General features: G+C 39.4%; 3 protein-coding genes across 3 annotated transcripts; 2 read left to right on the top strand and 1 right to left on the bottom strand.

Moving 5' to 3' along the window:
* The first annotated feature begins 324 nt into the window (after window positions 1-324).
* On the top strand, window positions 325-3,059 carry LOC108842263 (receptor-like protein 12). Its single transcript, XM_018615126.2, is given in 2 exon segments — window positions 325-2,237; window positions 2,239-3,059. Coding segments are annotated over 2 exon segments (2,436 nt in total). The 5' UTR covers window positions 325-380; the 3' UTR covers window positions 2,818-3,059.
* Window positions 3,060-3,200: 141 nt separating this feature from the next.
* Window positions 3,201-8,305, bottom strand: LOC108842261 (SCY1-like protein 2 B). Its single transcript, XM_018615124.2, has 14 exons — window positions 7,626-8,305; window positions 7,104-7,208; window positions 6,910-7,017; window positions 6,627-6,809; window positions 6,408-6,534; window positions 6,260-6,321; window positions 6,078-6,164; window positions 5,902-5,988; window positions 5,531-5,644; window positions 4,957-5,085; window positions 4,733-4,795; window positions 4,484-4,645; window positions 4,284-4,402; window positions 3,201-4,204 (listed from the first exon to the last, which is right to left on the bottom strand). Exons 1-14 carry the CDS (start codon window positions 8,115-8,117, stop codon window positions 3,364-3,366), a joined length of 2,679 nt encoding a protein of 892 aa, XP_018470626.2. The 5' UTR covers window positions 8,118-8,305; the 3' UTR covers window positions 3,201-3,363.
* A 2,427-nt stretch (window positions 8,306-10,732) lies between these two features.
* LOC108837001 (uncharacterized) lies at window positions 10,733-11,488 on the top strand. Its single transcript, XM_018610085.2, has one exon. It carries the CDS (start codon window positions 10,853-10,855, stop codon window positions 11,372-11,374), a length of 522 nt encoding a protein of 173 aa, XP_018465587.1. The 5' UTR covers window positions 10,733-10,852; the 3' UTR covers window positions 11,375-11,488.
* Window positions 11,489-17,603: the final 6,115 nt, after the last annotated feature.

Below are 17,603 nucleotides of genomic sequence, written 5' to 3' on the forward strand. Positions count from 1 at the left end.
TTTTTATTATATATGTAAATTTATATTAATTTTATTATACTATAATATTGTATGTTGTATAATATATTAAAAGTATATTTTATAATAAAACAATTTACGATAATATAATATTTGTGTGTGTAGTTAACATGCATGTTTTGTTGGTAGGTTATTAATGCGACCAAGTTCGTGTTGCACAATGAATAACTCAATAATAATGTAGAAAATTTCATGGCAAGTGGCATAATTCATTTATGATGGGGGGATGGGAACGTGAACCAACAGAATTAAATAACAAAACTTGCCAAGTCAAGCAAGACCAAACAGTTTCTTCTACAAAAAGAGATCGAGTGAAGCATACAACATAACACTTTACTTACAGTTACAACACAAACATAAACATGATGACTGGAAGCCATTGTTATTGCTTTTTTGGTATCATTTCCATCTTTTTCGCCCTCATAATCCACACTCTTTCTTCTACTACACCACCCCACTTTTGCCTCCACCACCAGAGAGAGGCTCTTTTGGAATTCAGAGATGAGTTTCCCATTGATGAGTTTGATCCTAATCCGTGGAATAAGAGCAGCCCTGATTGCTGTTTATGGAAGGGTGTCACGTGCGATGATAGGTCCGGTCAGGTGATATCACTCAACCTTGCTGATACCTCTCTAAACGGCTCTTTCAAAACCAACAGCAGCCTTTTCAGACTCCAATATCTTCGTCACCTAAAACTTAGTTACTGTGACATTCAAGGGGAGATCCCTTCTTCACTAGGAAACCTTTCTCGTCTCACACTTATTGACCTTTCTCATAATTTTCTGGTAGGTGAGATTCCAGCTTCAATAGGCAATCTAAAGCGGCTAAGACATGTTGAACTTGGGGCTAACACTCTCATAGGAGCAATCCCAAGTTCATTAGGCAAACTGAACCAGCTTAGATACCTTAGCCTTGCGGCAAACGAGCTCACAGGAGATATTCCTTCTTCACTAGGAAACCTTTCTAGCCTCTTAGAACTTAGGCTCTCGATTAATCATTTGGTAGGTCAAGTTCCGGCTTCCATTGGAAACCTTAACGAGCTACAAGCCATATCACTTAGCCAAAACAATTTAAATGGTACTATTCCTATTTCATTCTCCAATTTAACTAAGCTTTATCATATTAGTCTCCGCTCTAATAACTTCACATCCACGCTCCCATCTGACATGAGTGTATTCCATAATTTGGAGCATTTTGATGTTGCTGCAAACTCATTTCTAGGGTCTTTTCCTAAATCCTTGTTTACAATTCCATCATTACAAGTTGTTTATTTGGATGATAACCAATTCATAGGACCCATAGAGTTTGTGAATACATCTTCTTCTTCTTCTTCTTCTTCATCATCTCCTAAGCTAGAAATTCTATCTCTTGCTAGTAACAAATTCATAGGCTTAGTCCCAGAATCCATATCTAAATTTCTCAACCTCGGAGAGATAAATCTTTCCGGAAACAATTTCAATGGACCAATCCCTAGATCTATATCAAAGTTAGCCAATCTCCAAACTCTTAATCTCGCCAACAACAACTTAAAAGGCCAAGTACCAGCTTACTTATTGAGAGTGACAACGGTGACACTTTCTAACAACTTCTTCAGCAGCTATGAAAACCCTTCAGAAGAAACACTTATTGAAGCGTTGGATCTGAATTCAAACTCATTCCAAGAACCATTCCCTCGCTGGATTTGCAATACCAAAGGGCTGAGGTTCTTAGATTTGTCCAACAATCTCTTCAACGGCTCCATTCCTCCATGCTTGGAGGATTCCATTGCTTCTTTTAGTGACCTGATTCTCCGCAACAACAGTTTCAGTGGACCTCTTCCAGATATATTTGCCAGTGCTACAGAGTTAAGATCACTAGACGTCAGCCGCAACCACCTCGAGGGAAGTCTTCCAAAGTCTTTGGTCAACTGCAAAGCTTTGCAACTTGTGAACATGGAAAGCAACAGAATCAAGGACGTGTTTCCATCATGGTTGGGATCACTGCCGTCACTGCATGTTCTCATCCTCAGATCAAATGAGTTTCATGGGACGTTGCATGTGTTCATTGGGTTTCGGAGTTTAAGAATCATCGATATTTCACGTAATGACTTCACCGGAACCCTCCCACCTCACTGTTTCTCCAGCTGGCGTGGAATGACCGTATTGAGGGAAGAAGATGACCCGTACATGGCAGATATCATCAACGAGTCTGTGTTTTATCGTAACTCGATGGTGATTGGTGGTTAAAGGAGTGGAGCTGAGCTTTGAGCGGATCCAACAAGACTTCAGAGCCATTGATATCTCTGGAAACAGAATTCATGGCAAGATCCCTGAATCTTTGTCTTTCTTGAAAGAGCTGCATCTTCTCAACTTGTCAGGTAATGTCTTCACAAGCCATATCCCACGGTCCTTGGCGAATCTGACAAAGCTGGAGACACTAGACTTATCGCGTAATAAGCTGTCTGGTCAAATCCCTCAAGATCTTGGTCAACTCTCTTCTTTGTCATACATGAACTTCTCCAGTAACCTTCTCAAAGGTCTAGTGCCACGGGGCACACAGTTTCAAAGTCAAAACTGTTCTTCCTTCTCGGACAACGATAGACTCTTCGGCCTGGAAGAAATCTGTGGAAAAATCCAAGTTTCGAATCCTACATCACAGCAACCTGAGCAACTGTCAGAGCCGGAGGAAGAACTGTTCAGCTGGACAGCAGCTGCAATAGCCTACGGGCCTGGTGTGTTTTGTGGATTGGTGATCGGACATATCTTCACTTCATACTATCATAAAATTTGGTCCAAGAAAAACACCATAAGTGGTCGTTAATCTCATCTGTTGCAGTTGCTCTAAGCATTTGTAATTTGTCTTGGCTGATAGTACATATAAATCCTGGCTGCACAGCGCAATAAAATGTCTTCTTTTCTTAAATACAAAACTTACTATATCCAGTTCTGTTTAACTGGTGCGCAACTGCGTACAAACTAATTTTTCTTCTTTTCACACTTCCCCCAACACTTCCTTTCACACACGTCAATCAGACTGACATTTACCCATAAGTCCATAACGATTTAAATTCTTATAAGAGAAGGAGATTCATTCCGTATACACCACTCATTTGTATATTTAACTGTCGCCAGAATAGAAAACCCGTATACATGAACATATGTAAAAGCAGTATGACCAATGAAGCAACGGTGCGAGCGAGAAAATAAACAGAACAAAACTTATACAGTTAGAGAGAGACGCAAAAACAACCTGAAGTTGTAGTACAGTTTATACGTGGAATAACTAATCTCGAAAGATGTTTACATAACATCTCCATGTGTATGTGCTTCTCTTCACTATAAACGACCAAACCTATAGAGTCTTTGGTCATAGTAGATCCAGTAAAGATGGTTGTGAACCATTGGACTTTGCGGTAGAGGAGCCGGTTCCACCTCGACCTCTTCCCCTTCCTCTTCCCATCGCTGTCGAAGGTGGTGGTGCGAGTTTCATCGCAGGCTGTCCGGTTCTGGTTGAACTGAATATGGAGCTGATGTCTGCTGGCTTTTGGTTATTATAAGAACCACTGTTGAAAGATGACACTCCTTGGCTCTGTTTAGGTAACCCGTAAGAGTTAATTGGATCCTGATTACTTGCAGAACTCCCTTGCTGAGGTGGTTTCAGGGAAGAAGACAATGAGGCACTGCTGAATGCCCAATTACCACTGCCAGCTGTCTGAAAGGAAGTGACATTGTTGAGACCGGTAGAAGCAACAGAAACATTGTTGTTGGGACGTGGAGGCCAGTTAGCAAAAGGATCTAACTCATCAAAACCCGGAGTAGATGATGCTCCTGTGTTTAGCTGTATCTCATCAGCTATTGATGGAGCAGTGAGGGTTGACGATTGTCTTGGAGGCCACTCAATGTCCACTGGAGGACATGTGGTTGCCTTGTTTGGCAATGTAGACATGGTCGACGGCTGTGACTGGTTTGAGGATTTGTTAAACTGGTTGTTTGTGACGTGTTGAGAAGACGCGGAGTTTGGCAGAGCAGAATCTTTGCTCGGAGAAGCCCAATCTTCATCCCAAGCTGGACTGCTCTTGGCTGCAGAAGCAACTTTCTCTGGTGTTTGGGCTGATGATTGAAACTGGACTCCATGGAAAACAGAATGGGGCTTCACCTCTGGGGTTCCAGAATCATTCACTGTAACTCCTCTTTTCTCCTCTATTTTCCTGTTTCAAGAAACACAAGTAAGACAACAACACTATGCAGTGGTAAGGACGTGAACACTATTGCTGACGTCCTGCATACCTGAGAATATCCTTGACAAAGAGCATATATTTGGCAAACTGCTGGACGTTAAGTTGTTGGGCAGTGAGAAGCGGCATCATCAGCGTAAGCACATGTTCTGCTGTGAATTCAACTCCATACTAGAGAACAATAACAGAGAAAGAGTGATGCTACCGCAGATATAGAAGAGGGAAGTCAAGAGGTTCAACTTTGTTCCCTACCTGTTTCAGAATTGCGTTTGCGACAGCAAGGGTACACATGAGGGTAGGTGCAGAACGATCAACAGCAGTACACCGATGAATTGTTTGGAGAATTTCAAGAACAGCTGGTTTATCAAGCGTTTGAACCAGCTCTGCTAAGCAAAGCAAAGCATTTACTCTGACCTGTGCAATAAGTACACTCCAATCAATTTTTTTTTTTAATGTTATAAGAAAACCGGGATGAGATAATCAAACTAGTCAACAACATACCGCAGCAACTGTAGTTTTGAGAGCCAAGCCATGAACGCGAGGCAAAATAGCTTGCCTCACAACCTGCAAAACAAGAGAGAATTAGAAAGATATAATAACTAAAAGACTAAACATGTGTGACACGACACTATTTATGTGCAAAAGCCACAGACTGAAATTGAATTTACCCTTCTGGACAGAAATATTCTTCTAAATAAACATAAGAAGAAAGCATTGAGCATCACCTGACCATCGAGTTGCTTAGCGACAGATGTTGATCTTTTAAGAACTTCCTCCTGTATGCGGACATCGTTATCATTGTAGGCTCGGAGAAGCAAAGGGAGAACATGCGATACAAGATGCTCGCTATCACTCTGAAAAATTACACAAATTATAAGCCAATCAAGGATATCAGTATGCAATAGAAAGAGAAAAAAAAGGAAATAGTGATTTCAATGCATATTTACAACTGGTATTCAGAAACATAGAGAAGCTAATCTAACATCAATATGGAAGCTTTGAACCAGATTACAATACATAAAAGACAATTCAAAAATAGATGTATAAGAAGATGAGTCTAACTAGAGAAACTGATGACCTGTATCTGTATGTATCAGTTTATGACAGAACAAAAGATGATATGTGGATTTTCTGCGCAGTCATTTACTGTCATAGGGAACCATACTTTAAATAGAAATCCCCTAAGCTGATTATAGCTTCCTACTGTACCCAATTAGACGAACTTAAGCAGAAATAAACCTGTGTAGAGTAAGAAAAAAAAGCATAATGCAGTGACGCATGCACATTGATCAGCATTACCTTGTTAATAATAAGCTCTGCATGCTTTACAAGCAACAGTAATGTATCTCCAGAAGCAGTGCTCAGAATAGGAACAAGAGCGGGCAGTGTTATCAACTCGAAGTCATTCCTATCCTGCAAATGTAATTATCAGGTTGGTACATTCAATCATTCAGTCAAACACCACTGCTGACAGATATACAATGAAAAACCATAGCTAATGAAACTTCGAACTTTTGTACAAAATTAGAGGTTGTGAAATAAATTATCTAACAAGAACCTTTGCTCGGATACAAGTACAGTAAGTGATAAGGAAAACTTGTTTAATCTAGAAACCACTGAGATCAACATTAAGGAAACAAATGGGACTATGATTATCGAATTAAAATTACCTGAGACTGTGCTATAGTTAGAACCATCGGCAAGATGATTGGTTGCAAAACCAAATTCCGAAGTTCAGCACAAAGAGGTGGAAGCACCTGCAATGCATGATAAACTCTGCTTCGCTTAGTTGCTGCATCAAATATATTTCTATAAAGTCAGCAAAGTAAGTCAGTGAAGTGACTACCTTATACCGCAATACACGGGAATCAAAATCCTTCCACATATCTGATAATGCTTTTAAGAACTCGGACTTCTGCATGTTGTCTCTTTCCTGATATAAAAGAAAAAAGTGTTTCAAAACAAGGTTAACAGATGTGAAGATACATAAAGCCTATTGAAGCAAAGATGGAAAGTGTATACACGTACAAGCATATGATCAAGGAAACGAAGAGCACGTAACCTAGCATCACTTCGGAAAAAACTAGATCCTGCAGAGAGTGAGACAGTTCAAGGCAAATATGTAAGTAAGAAGCTGAAGAAATCAGGAAACCTCATCAAGATTATGTCCTCTTACCTGTGAAATCTATTGCTGTTGGTCTAAAGGTCTCGTTCATTGATAGCATTCTTTGCAAATCAGATACCAAGTCCGAAGGTATAGATGAGAAAGATTCATTTGTTATATAGTTCAACGTGTTCAGGTACTGCAAGAAATTTCAAGAAACATTTACTGCTCTACTGGATGACTAAAACAACTACTAAGATACAAAGCACGAGACAATAGGTCAAAATTTACCATTTTGACATTGTTATTGCAATCTAACAAAGGTTTCCGAGCAACCAAATGATAGGCAAGGCATCCAAAACTGAAAATGTCTGAAGAAGCTCCAGCTGAAGGACTTTTGCTGCGTACAAGTTCAGGTGCAGTGTAATTTAACGATGGTTGGACCGGTAGTATTGAATCCTCGACATCATACTCCTGCACGGTCCACAAGAAAAGAAAAACAATCATATCTCGCTTGTTACATTTGAATAAAGGAAAGCAGTTTAGTAATAATATTTAAAAGTTAAAAACTCACAGAATAGTGGAATGATTGCATGTTATCTAAATTCCCAGCTTGTGCTGTAGAAATAGCAAAGCCGAACCCAGCAAGCTTCCAGGAACCAGATGAAGTAATAAGAACATTCTGCAAAATAAGTTACACAATCCAACATGTTAACTAAATACACACAACTTATAAGAAGACAAACAAGTAAAAACTGAAAACTTGACCTCGGGAGATATAGCTCGGTGGATGAGATGGGCGTTACTGTGGAGAAAGTTTAGTGTCTCGGAAATCTGGAGAAGACCATGCTTCACCTCTAACAAGCTCATCTCCTGACAACAATTGTAGCAAAATAATAAACAAATCACTGAGCTGAAACAAAGAAAACAACATGATAACAAATAGAACTGTTGATTCTAGAAATGACTTAAATCTCGTAACACCAGCAAAAAGCCACATTCGTTTGTATATAAGGTAGTTGAATATCCAGTTTTGAAGCGTATAAATATGAAATAAAAAAAAGAAATTTTTATTCACAATGATTTTTTTTTTTTTGATATACGCTTCCTGATTCGGTTTGGAGAGACCACACTTAGTACTACAGGAGTGGATTAGCTCCTGGTCCGATTTTAAAATATCTTCTAACTAATGCCAGAGGATTGACTGGACCAATACCATAAGGTAATCAAACCACGCCCCAAAAATTAACAAGAAAATATATATGCTAAGAGAGTACAAAAAAAGCTCACCATGGACTTGAGATCATTGGGCACATCAACCACATTCTCCACATTCCCAAGCACATTAGCCACAGAAGCAAACAACGGCTCAGTAACCAAAGCCAACGCGTTCTTATTCTCATCGATCCCCTGCACCACGTGCACCACACCCGGATGCCTCAACCTCACCATCTTCCCCGCATCCCCTCGTATCAAATCAAGAAACGCCTCCTCCGCCGCCTTGGACATCCCCGCTCGGGCGCGAGCCTCCGACAAAGCGCGCTTGTCGAGCATCCAGACGCAGACCGTAGGGTACTGCTGCGATCGCGTGGCGTCACGCGCCTTGGCGGAGTAGAGCTTCCAGGCGAGTCCCGGGCCCGCGGAGCCGATCTGGTGGAGGAGCTCGTAGTCTTGGAGAGGTTTGGGGCCTGTGACTTCTTGGACTGTGGTGTGGACGGTTTTCTCGATCACGGCGGCGGTTCTGGCGAGGGCTTCGGTGAATGTTTTCATGTTGATAGACATGTTGTCGGTGATCCGATGAGAGATGTACGGAGAAAGCAGGTTGTAGATTCTGAATCTAATCGGGATCCGAGGAGGAAGACGATGAATGAAGGATAGAAGAAGAAGAAGTCTTGATCGAAGATCAGATCGTCTCCTTCCTTCCTTGTCTTTTTTTTCCCTTAATTGGAGAACAACAACAATAGTCTTTTTTTTTTCTTTTCATATCAGAAGATAATATATTAAAAAGAGCCCAAGCCCATAGAAATTACAAAGTCTGCTATAAGTCGAATCCAATACAAACAACTCAAATGGGCTTACAGTCCAAACTTTAGAAATCCTAGCGATTACTGGACAAATAACGGTAGCCGCCGCACCGATCGGGAAATGAAGCAAACCGGACACGTGTTATCATCCTTTACACCGAGAAACACGCGCCGCGCGGACCATCACGTCTCCACTGTAACTCGCTACCTCCGGAGAACCCACACTCGGTTCACCGGACCACACCAGAACTCAAAACCTTCAAACATCTTCAATCGCGAAACACTTTCGCTATCATGAGTGACTATTATCGGATAGATCCAATCACCGTGGCGAGATCTTATCCGTCATCAATCACCGCATCAACCCATGAGAAAGGTGCATGCCTTTTCCGCCTGATAACATCATCCTCTTCCGACGAGAACTCGAACTCAGACCAACCAACCGAAAATTAGCAAAAACATAAATAAAAACAAAGACGATGAAATAAATCCTAAGAGACTAGGAGCTAAAAGCCGACGATGCGAGGCTGCGGAAACCCTCACCCCCCGGAGACTAGATCCGGCGACAACAGAACTGGGTAAGTTTCTCCGACCCGGTGACAAAAACCGGCGGCGACGGAGCTATGAAGATCTCCATCTCCCGAAATGGAATCACAACTACAAACATCTCCACAGCGCCGACAATCCTGCGACCGCGTCTTCACTCCAAGAACAAGAACACCACGGGTGATGGGTAACCAGAGGTCAGACAAAGTGGAAACCGGAAGCGACGTAGAAGAGACAAACCTTGGTAACTTTAACACAAAGAAAAAACAGACTCCGGCGGCGGTACGGACGCTCACGCGCCGACCGACCGCCAGAATTTCGATCTATTTTCTCTCACTTGTTTTCTCTCTCTCTCTCTCTCTCTCTCTCTCTCTCTCTCTCTCTCAAGTTATGATAGTCTTTTTTTACTATTATTTTCTCTCTCATTTTCTTAATAATTTTATTTAATTGGCTAAACCAGTACTTGTCTTTTTTTAAGATTTTCTTTTTTTTCTAAAGATTTTCTTTTAAAAGATTTTTTTACTAAAGATTTTTTTTTTTAAGATTTTTTGAAAATTAAAAATCTCAATTATTTTTTTAGCCCAAAAAAACAAATTTCCTTTTTTAAAAAAGATTTTTTTACTAAAAGATTTTTTAATTCTTTTTTTTTAATTATTTTTATTAATAAATAAAAAAACATAATACTCTCAAATATTCTCTTCTAGTATTATCCTTGTCCGTAGAACATGTATTCCAAAATATGTAGAATATAGTAAACATGTTAGAAATTGATTTCTACTATTTTTAGATTTATAGTAATATGTAGATTCTGATTTCTACAGGTTTTAGATTTATAGTAATGCGTAGATTTCTACAGATTTTAGAATTATAGGTTTAGCGTAGAATGTGTTTTCCAAATATTTTTAGATTACTATTATTTACGTAGAACACATATTTTAAACATAGTAGACTCAATGAAAAAAGTAGATTACATTTTCTACTATGTAGAATGTTAATTCTACATTTTTTAGAACAAAATATAAAATTATAATTTAAATACATTTTGAACTGAAAAATATATCAATAAGCTGATATAGATATTTCATCAGTATTTATAATTTTTTCGATTTTTTTTGTTTGTAAAACTATATATTTAATTTATTTTAGAAAACACTAAAAGGTATTAGAAAGAAAAAATGGTACAAAAACAAATTAGACTAATAGAACATAGTTGTTGTTTTTTGGCCAAAAAAAACAATTTTCCTTTAAAAACATTTTCTAATCTCAGGAAGTATAGCTCCGTAGCCCCTAGTAGTCATTACAGAGCAACAAATCTTTGCTATTCGAGAGACTCTTTCCCTCAAAAGCTTTCACGAAGTTTTTTTTCTTTTCTTTTTTTTTTAGGAAGAGATCTTTATGCATCTAAAATATAACACACCAATGGCCTGTTTCCCAAGGTTTGCAGCACCAGCACTGAAAAGTGAAAGCATTGAGTTCAAAAGCGACCAGATTCTTAAACTCCATCCATGGCCTCAAAACAGAGTCCAAGCCTCATAAGCAGGCAGCACAATCACGCCCTACCATACTCCGTACATAGATATAATAAGTGCATTAACCACACAAATCGAACAATGTAGACCCAGTTCAAAGCAAGTCCATGTGCCTACTTGACAGGCTCATGCCGGCATCAATTCAACACGCATGCAAACTCGTTAGCGCAGCTACATAGTGTAGTTTCCTTTTAAATTATCAGAATTAAAAAATATATATTTTTATTTTACCGTTATAGATTTTTTCCTTTTAAATTGTTTGATACTACTAAACTTTTAATATAAAGCGATAGCGAGTAGTACCAAAACCCTACAAAACCCTAAAGCCGTAGCGGCGACATCAAAGCTTCACCGATCGCAAACTCTTTTATATAGGTCAATCTCAAAGTTCTCTTTCTTCTCCAAAATTTCGAACATCATGGAAGGCAAGGGAGCTAGCCGAGACCTACTTGAATTAGAACACAAGAATCCTTCTTCTCTTTCCTCCTCTGCTATTGATTCAGCGCTTTTGATCCGTAAGGAGAAGAAAAAGAAGAAGAGGGAGGAGGCTCCTCCATCGAAGCCAACAATAGCTCCAGTTCCCAAAAGCGAGTTTCTAGACAAAGCCAAAGGCTTCTTGGGGGTCATGGCGGAAGCTAACAAAAAGCTGGAGCAAGAAACAGAGGAAGGAAACTCTGAGGCTTTTGATATCGAAGCGCTTACTGGGAACGAATCTCAAGTCATTGAGATGGATTTGATGCTTGGTGTCGCTGATCTCAACACACCTGAAGCTGTTAAAGCTGCAGAAGCAGCTGTTGCTGGTAATTGTGTGGTTAATGTAAGTGGAGGAGATTCAAGCAGCGATGAGAGTGATGGTGACGACGAAGATGATGATGTTAAGATGAGCTCTTTGGATGAAGAAGGTGGCAGAAAACAAACCAAGATCGTTGAGCTCTCTTAGATTTTATGTTTTCTCAAGTTCAGTACTTAATACTATGATTTTTTGTCGTTTGTTCTCATATAAAAAAAATACTACATTTAACCAAAAAAAAGAAAAGAATACTTGTCCTAATAATAATTAGGACAAACTCTCAGGAGTGTGTATCTTAACTCTCTTCGTCAACAAGTTCTCACATATATATAAATACCTTTTAGCTTTGCTAATCATAAACCCTTTAGGTTTCACGCATTTGAGAGTAATGGCCGTACATAAGAATCCTTTAGTAAACGACATACAGATGAGTCCAGATGCTATATTCTTCGGGCGGATGTTCTCAGCTGATGATTTTTCATCATCAAGTCCATGAATGATACAAGCCTAAGCTATCAAAGGCTGTATAACTCTTAGTACAAGAGAGAATCGATTTAGCACAAGGGATGATCTGGCTGGACTGATCTAATCAACCAAAAGGATCTGGACAGGAAAGGCTGGATGGATTGAAGAGCACCACAAAGGTTGCGGATGGCCTTTGATACAACTCACAAGCTACGGTCTCAGTGATTCCACACAAAGACAGAGACTAACACGTTCACTAAGCAATGGAATCCACCTAACTACTTAGAGAAACATAAGAACAAAGCAAAAGCTTTAAAGAGAAAATTCTCGGTTTATTATAAAAATGATCAAAGGTGAAAAACAATGATGAATGGTCTTGAGCTTATATAGGCTCGACCTTGACTCAAGTACAACGTTCTAATACTCTAGAAAGGAAAGAAATACACGAAAATAAAGTAGAGAAATAATAAGTTTGGTTCCTTGAAGAAAACTAGCCGTTAGGCTGATTTCTTGCATTTGAAGAGATGTGATCTTGTATCTGGATATCTTGGTGAAGTATCCACGAAATAATAGTCTCTGGCTGCTGAATAATCTCATAAGGGTCTTGGTTTCTTCTGGTTCAAAGGAATAGAGCCGTTGGTCCTTGCTCATCAAGTGGTGGGAACTTTCCTTGAATGCATTTGGTGTGTCCAGATATGGGAAGTTGTTGTCCATGAAGATTCGCCTGTTCCTCTGCATGCTGGCACATGGAATGAAGATGTAAGCAGCTTCTGTTTGGTCAGTAATCTCTCCTGGTCTCCAAGTCTTGATTTGATACTGATTGAACCGGTTAGCTTCCAATTGAAGCAAGTGCAGAACTGGTTTAGCCGGTTTTGATGAATGGATCATAACTTCATAATTACGTGGGCTTTTCTCCTCATTCTTGGCTTGTTGAAAAGCTAAGAGATCCATCTTGAATTCCCTAGCTGAATTTGGCTCGGGTCGCTTCTTGGTTAATTTGAAATTCTCTTCTAAATGCCGGTACTCGCAAACGGATGGACTGGAAAACCTCCAACTTGGAAAATTCATAACTTTCTGCTCCGTGAATATTTTCTTTAAATTCCAATTGGGCTTGACTCGTTCTTGAGTGTAGAATCCATGAAAATTGTCCTCGTGATAAAAACCCTCCTGGTTTGAAAGATATGGCATTTTGAATGCACCTATGTCGCTGCTGGCTCCAATGTAGCTTGTATGGTTGGTCTCATGAGTTGGTGATTCGGCTACTGACTTGAGGTCCTCATCATTCCCTCCCTCTTCAAAAGGTTTTGTCCTCAAAACCAATTTATCTGCACCAAGATAGAGCAAATCAGGTTTCATCCTTTTTTGAGATTCTAGGGTCTTACCTTGGTATTGTATTGGTTTGAACTTTGATGGCACGTCTGGTGGTTCTTCTTTGGAAAAATAGGATAGGATCACTCCTCTGGTCCAGTCTGGTGTGATCTTGGCTTTGGGTAGATCTCCTCTGGAATTTTCAGCATTGGTTCCTGTCATAGACTCAACATCTTTGGCTAAAGACAAGTGTGTTATAGAAGTCATGGAATAATCAGCATATAAATCGTTTTGAAAAATTCCATTTTCAGTAGATGCTAAAATCTCTTGCTTCCTCTCTAACTGTGATCTAAGAAAGGAAGTATAATCTACATACTTATCTAAACTGCCTGGTTTTTCCTCATATTTATCAGTACCTAATAAATCAGTGTTCACATTATCCAAGTTTTCAGTAAGCAAACAAGGGATATGATCACTTACCTGAAGTGGATCTGGTTCAAGGATGATTTCCTTTTGTTCTAATCTCTCAGGCATGTTCTCTTGGCCTTCACTGAGACCTGCATCAACATTCTGGAAAGAGTGCAAGTGCATCATACCAGTTTTTGGATAAGTAGGATTATTCACAGTAAGTTCAAAAATCACCTCATCATTAGTTGGGACTTGAAAACTTCCAAGTCTTGGACTTGCTTGCGCAGCAAGGTTGGGTTCTTGTTCCTTGATTTCCATGTTAGTACCTGAAATATTTTCAACCTCTTGGGCACTAGACAAGTGTGTTAAGACAGTCATGGAATTACTAGAAACAGAATTATATTTAGCTTTCATCAAGTTGAGAAGTTCTTCAAACTTTTTATCTATCATATCAAAAGAATCATCCAAGCTAGTAAAGGAATCACTTACCTCCAAGTTAGTTTCTTTTGCTAACTTCACAGCTCGTTTTGTGGGACAATCTTTTGCAAGATGACCATGGCCTTGACACCTATAACAAATAACTTCAGCTGGTTCTAAAGATTTAAAGTATTCACCTTGGTTTTGTTTGACTTGAGGTGTATGCACTGGTTTTGAGCTTTGCCTTTTGTTTGCCGGCTGAAAGACTTGGGGTTGTACCACTCTGTTTGTAGACACCTTCTGATTGTGCTGTGCTCTTTCCACAAACTGCCTATACATGAGCCTCTTCAACTCTGCCCAAGTAAAAGGTGGATCATTGTAATAGATCCGATCAGTATCTACTTGGTTCCACCATTTGTATGCTTCTCCAACTAAGGTATCTCTTGCATAAGATGGTTGTAACTTCTCTGGAATTCTCCAAGCTATAAACCATTGCTCCATGTCGTCCTCCCACCTTAGGTATGCACTTGGTCCTTCCTTATGACCTGAAAATTGTATAGTTGTTGTACCCAAGCGGCTCTGATAAAAGTGATCACCATTGTGGCTCCATGGTTTGCTTTGAGCAAGTCTTGACCGAGTCCCATGGTAAGGTATTGCTGGTGTAGTCGTTGTGATTTTCACTCGCCTTGGATAAGCTTGAACATAGAATCCCCCCTCAGAACTATCTCCATAGGTGACATGGGATTTGGGACCATAGCAAGTTGAATAATGGTCCATTGGTTCTCGTTCCACCTCCTGGTACTCTTGTTCATCATTTAGAGTATACTCTGGAACAGAGTTCACGCACCAAGAACTATCAGTATGAACATCTCCATCACTCCAACAATCTGGACCAGCTTCTTCTTCCCAATCTACTCCTGAAGTGTTGTATTCTTCAGCTTCTTCTTCACTCTCCATGGTTGCAATGCTTTAGAACAATGCCTCACAAGAAGAAAAGAAAATATTCAGAATCAAGTGATCAAAGAAGAAAACGTGACAACTAAAAATAAAAGAAAGAAGAAAAAAGAAGTCTACAAAACTATGGAAGTTTTCTGATTTTTTTTTCTTTTTTTTAACTGTAAAAGAAATAATAAAACTACTTCAAACTTCTTTTTTTTATAATGGTTGAAATAAAACAAAAAGGAAAAGAAAAGTTGCAAGCAAAAATTTTAGGAAAGAATTAAAACAGGGCAACCAAGTTTGGGAAATTTGTTTTGAAAACTCTTCCAAAAAGGAAAACTCGGATTGCAAGCTTGATAACACTTTTTCTTTTGATTTTTTTTTTTAATGAGAAAGATCTAAACACAAACTAATCTCGACAGGAATAAGAACAAGATGAACAAAACTTTTTTTTTTTGAAAGAAATGAACAACTAAGTGCAACAAGAAACAAAACTATTTCTTTTATGGGTTTTATGATTTTATGAAAACAGAAAAATATAAACTAGATGCAACAGAAACAAATGTAACTTTTTATGGTTTTTTTTTTATGATTATGCAAATAAAAACTAAATGAAACAAGAAGAACAAACGATAAATATATTTTTTTGACTTTTTGATTTATAAAAGCAAAACTAGTGAAACTAAAAATGAATGCAAATGAAAAGAGACAAGGATAGATATAACCTGATGCTGAAGGAACTTCAGCTCTGATACCAGAAATGATACAAGCCTAAGCTATCAAAGGCTGTATAACTCTTAGTACAAGAGAGAATCGATCTAGCACAAGGGGTGATCCGGCTGGACTGATCTAATCAACCAAAAGGATCTGGACAGGAAAGGCTGGATGGATTGAAGAGCACCACAAAGGTTGCGGATGGCCTTTGATACAACTCACAAGCCACGGTCTCAGTGATTCCACACAAATACAGAGACTAACACGTTCACTAAGCAATGGAATCCACCTAACTACTTATAGAAACATAAGAACAAAGCAAAAGCTTTAAAGAGAAAATTCTCGGTTTATTATAAAAATGATCAAAGGTGAAAAACAATGATGAATGGTCTTGAGCTTATATAGGCTCGACCTTGACTCAACTACAACGTTCTAATACTCTAGAAAGGAAAGAAATACACGAAAATAAAGTAGAGAAATAATAAGTTTGGCTCCTTGAAGAAAACTAGCCGTTAGGCTGATTTCTTGCATTTGAAGAGATGTGATCTTGTATCTGGATATCTTGGTGAAGTATCCACGAAATAATAGTCTCTGGCTGCTCAATAATCTCATAAGGGTCTTGGTTTCTTCTGGTTCAAAGGAATAGAGCCGTTGGTCCTTGCTCATCAAGTGGTGGAAACTTTCCTTGAATGCATTTGGTGTGTCCGGATATGGAAAGTTGTTGTCCATGAAGATTCGCCTGTTCCTCTACATGCTGGCACATGGAATGAAGATGTAAGCAGATTCTGGTTGGTCAGTAATCTCTCCTGGTCTCCAAGTCTTGATTTGATACTGATTGAACCGGTTAGCTTCCAATTGAAGCAAGTGCAGAACTGGTTTAGCCGGTTTTGATGAATGGATCATAACTTCATAATTACGTGGGCTTTTCTCCTCATTCTTGGCTTGTTGGAAAGCTAAGAGATCCATCTTGAATTCCCTATCTGGATTTGGCTCGGGTCGCTTCTTGGTTAATTTAAAATTCTCTTCTAAATGCCGGTACTCGCAAACGGATGGATTGGAAAACCTCCAACTTGGAAAATTCATAACTTCCTGCTCCGTGAAGCTTTTCTTTAAATTCCAATTGGGCTTGACTCCTTCTTGAGTGTATAATCCATGAAAATTGTCCTCGTGATAAAAACCCTCCTGGTTTGAAAGATATGGCATTTGGAATGCACCTATGTCGCTGCTGGCTCCAATGTAGCTTGTATGGTTGGTCTCATGAGTTGGTGATTCGGCTACTGACTTGAGGTCCTCATCAATGAAGTTTCTTGAGTTCGTTAAACCTGTAATCACTAGCAGGGGAAACTTTCTTATATCCAAAGAGAAACACCCGCAAAGTGGTGGGCTAGTGGTAGGACGTCTCTTGGCTAAGGGTGCAACTCCCACGTCATGGGTTCGATTCTCTTCCTTTGATGTTAACAACATTTTGTTGGGAAGTCTGTCAATTGGGCTTTGGCCCAATTGGTTTACCTGGTAGACAGAAATGCAGGCGGCCTGTCTACCCCTGGCATTAGTCGGAATGCATTCCAAACTCGGGACAGGCAGTGTGGTAGCCCAACTTGGATCTCATGGATCTCATGGCCCGTTCGACCCGAGTCCGCTCGGAGCTCATGGTGTCCGTTGAACCGTTGAACCGCGGGAGTTAATCCACAATGTAGCACTTCGGTGCATTCCTACCGGGGCCGACCAGATCAGCCGATAGGGTTTATCAAAAAAAATATCTAAAGAGAAACAGGATTCAGAAACAGAAACAGGAATAATACCCTTTGCTATTGTGTTTATGTAGATTAGATTAAAGAAGATATATAATTTTGCAAAGCGCTCCTAGGGTGGAGCAGCTCAATCCCCTCAGTTTTATGTTTAGGTCAGAGCTCGTGAATAATTAACGCTTATGCCTGATCTATTAGAGTATTACAGAACAGAAGATCAATACCACCGACTTAGGAAACACATTCAGTGCGTCTATAGAGGTCAGATCGCCAATTTTGTTAGCTCCTGAAAAAAAAATGCAATGGGGTGAGACAAATGGCCAAGTTTCCTAAAAGGGGACATATTACTTGAAGTGATTACCTAGAAGAAGACAAAGTAA

This window comes from Raphanus sativus, chromosome 2 (genome assembly GCF_000801105.2).
Source record: "Raphanus sativus cultivar WK10039 chromosome 2, ASM80110v3, whole genome shotgun sequence".
NCBI classification, from domain to species: domain Eukaryota; kingdom Viridiplantae; phylum Streptophyta; class Magnoliopsida; order Brassicales; family Brassicaceae; genus Raphanus; species Raphanus sativus.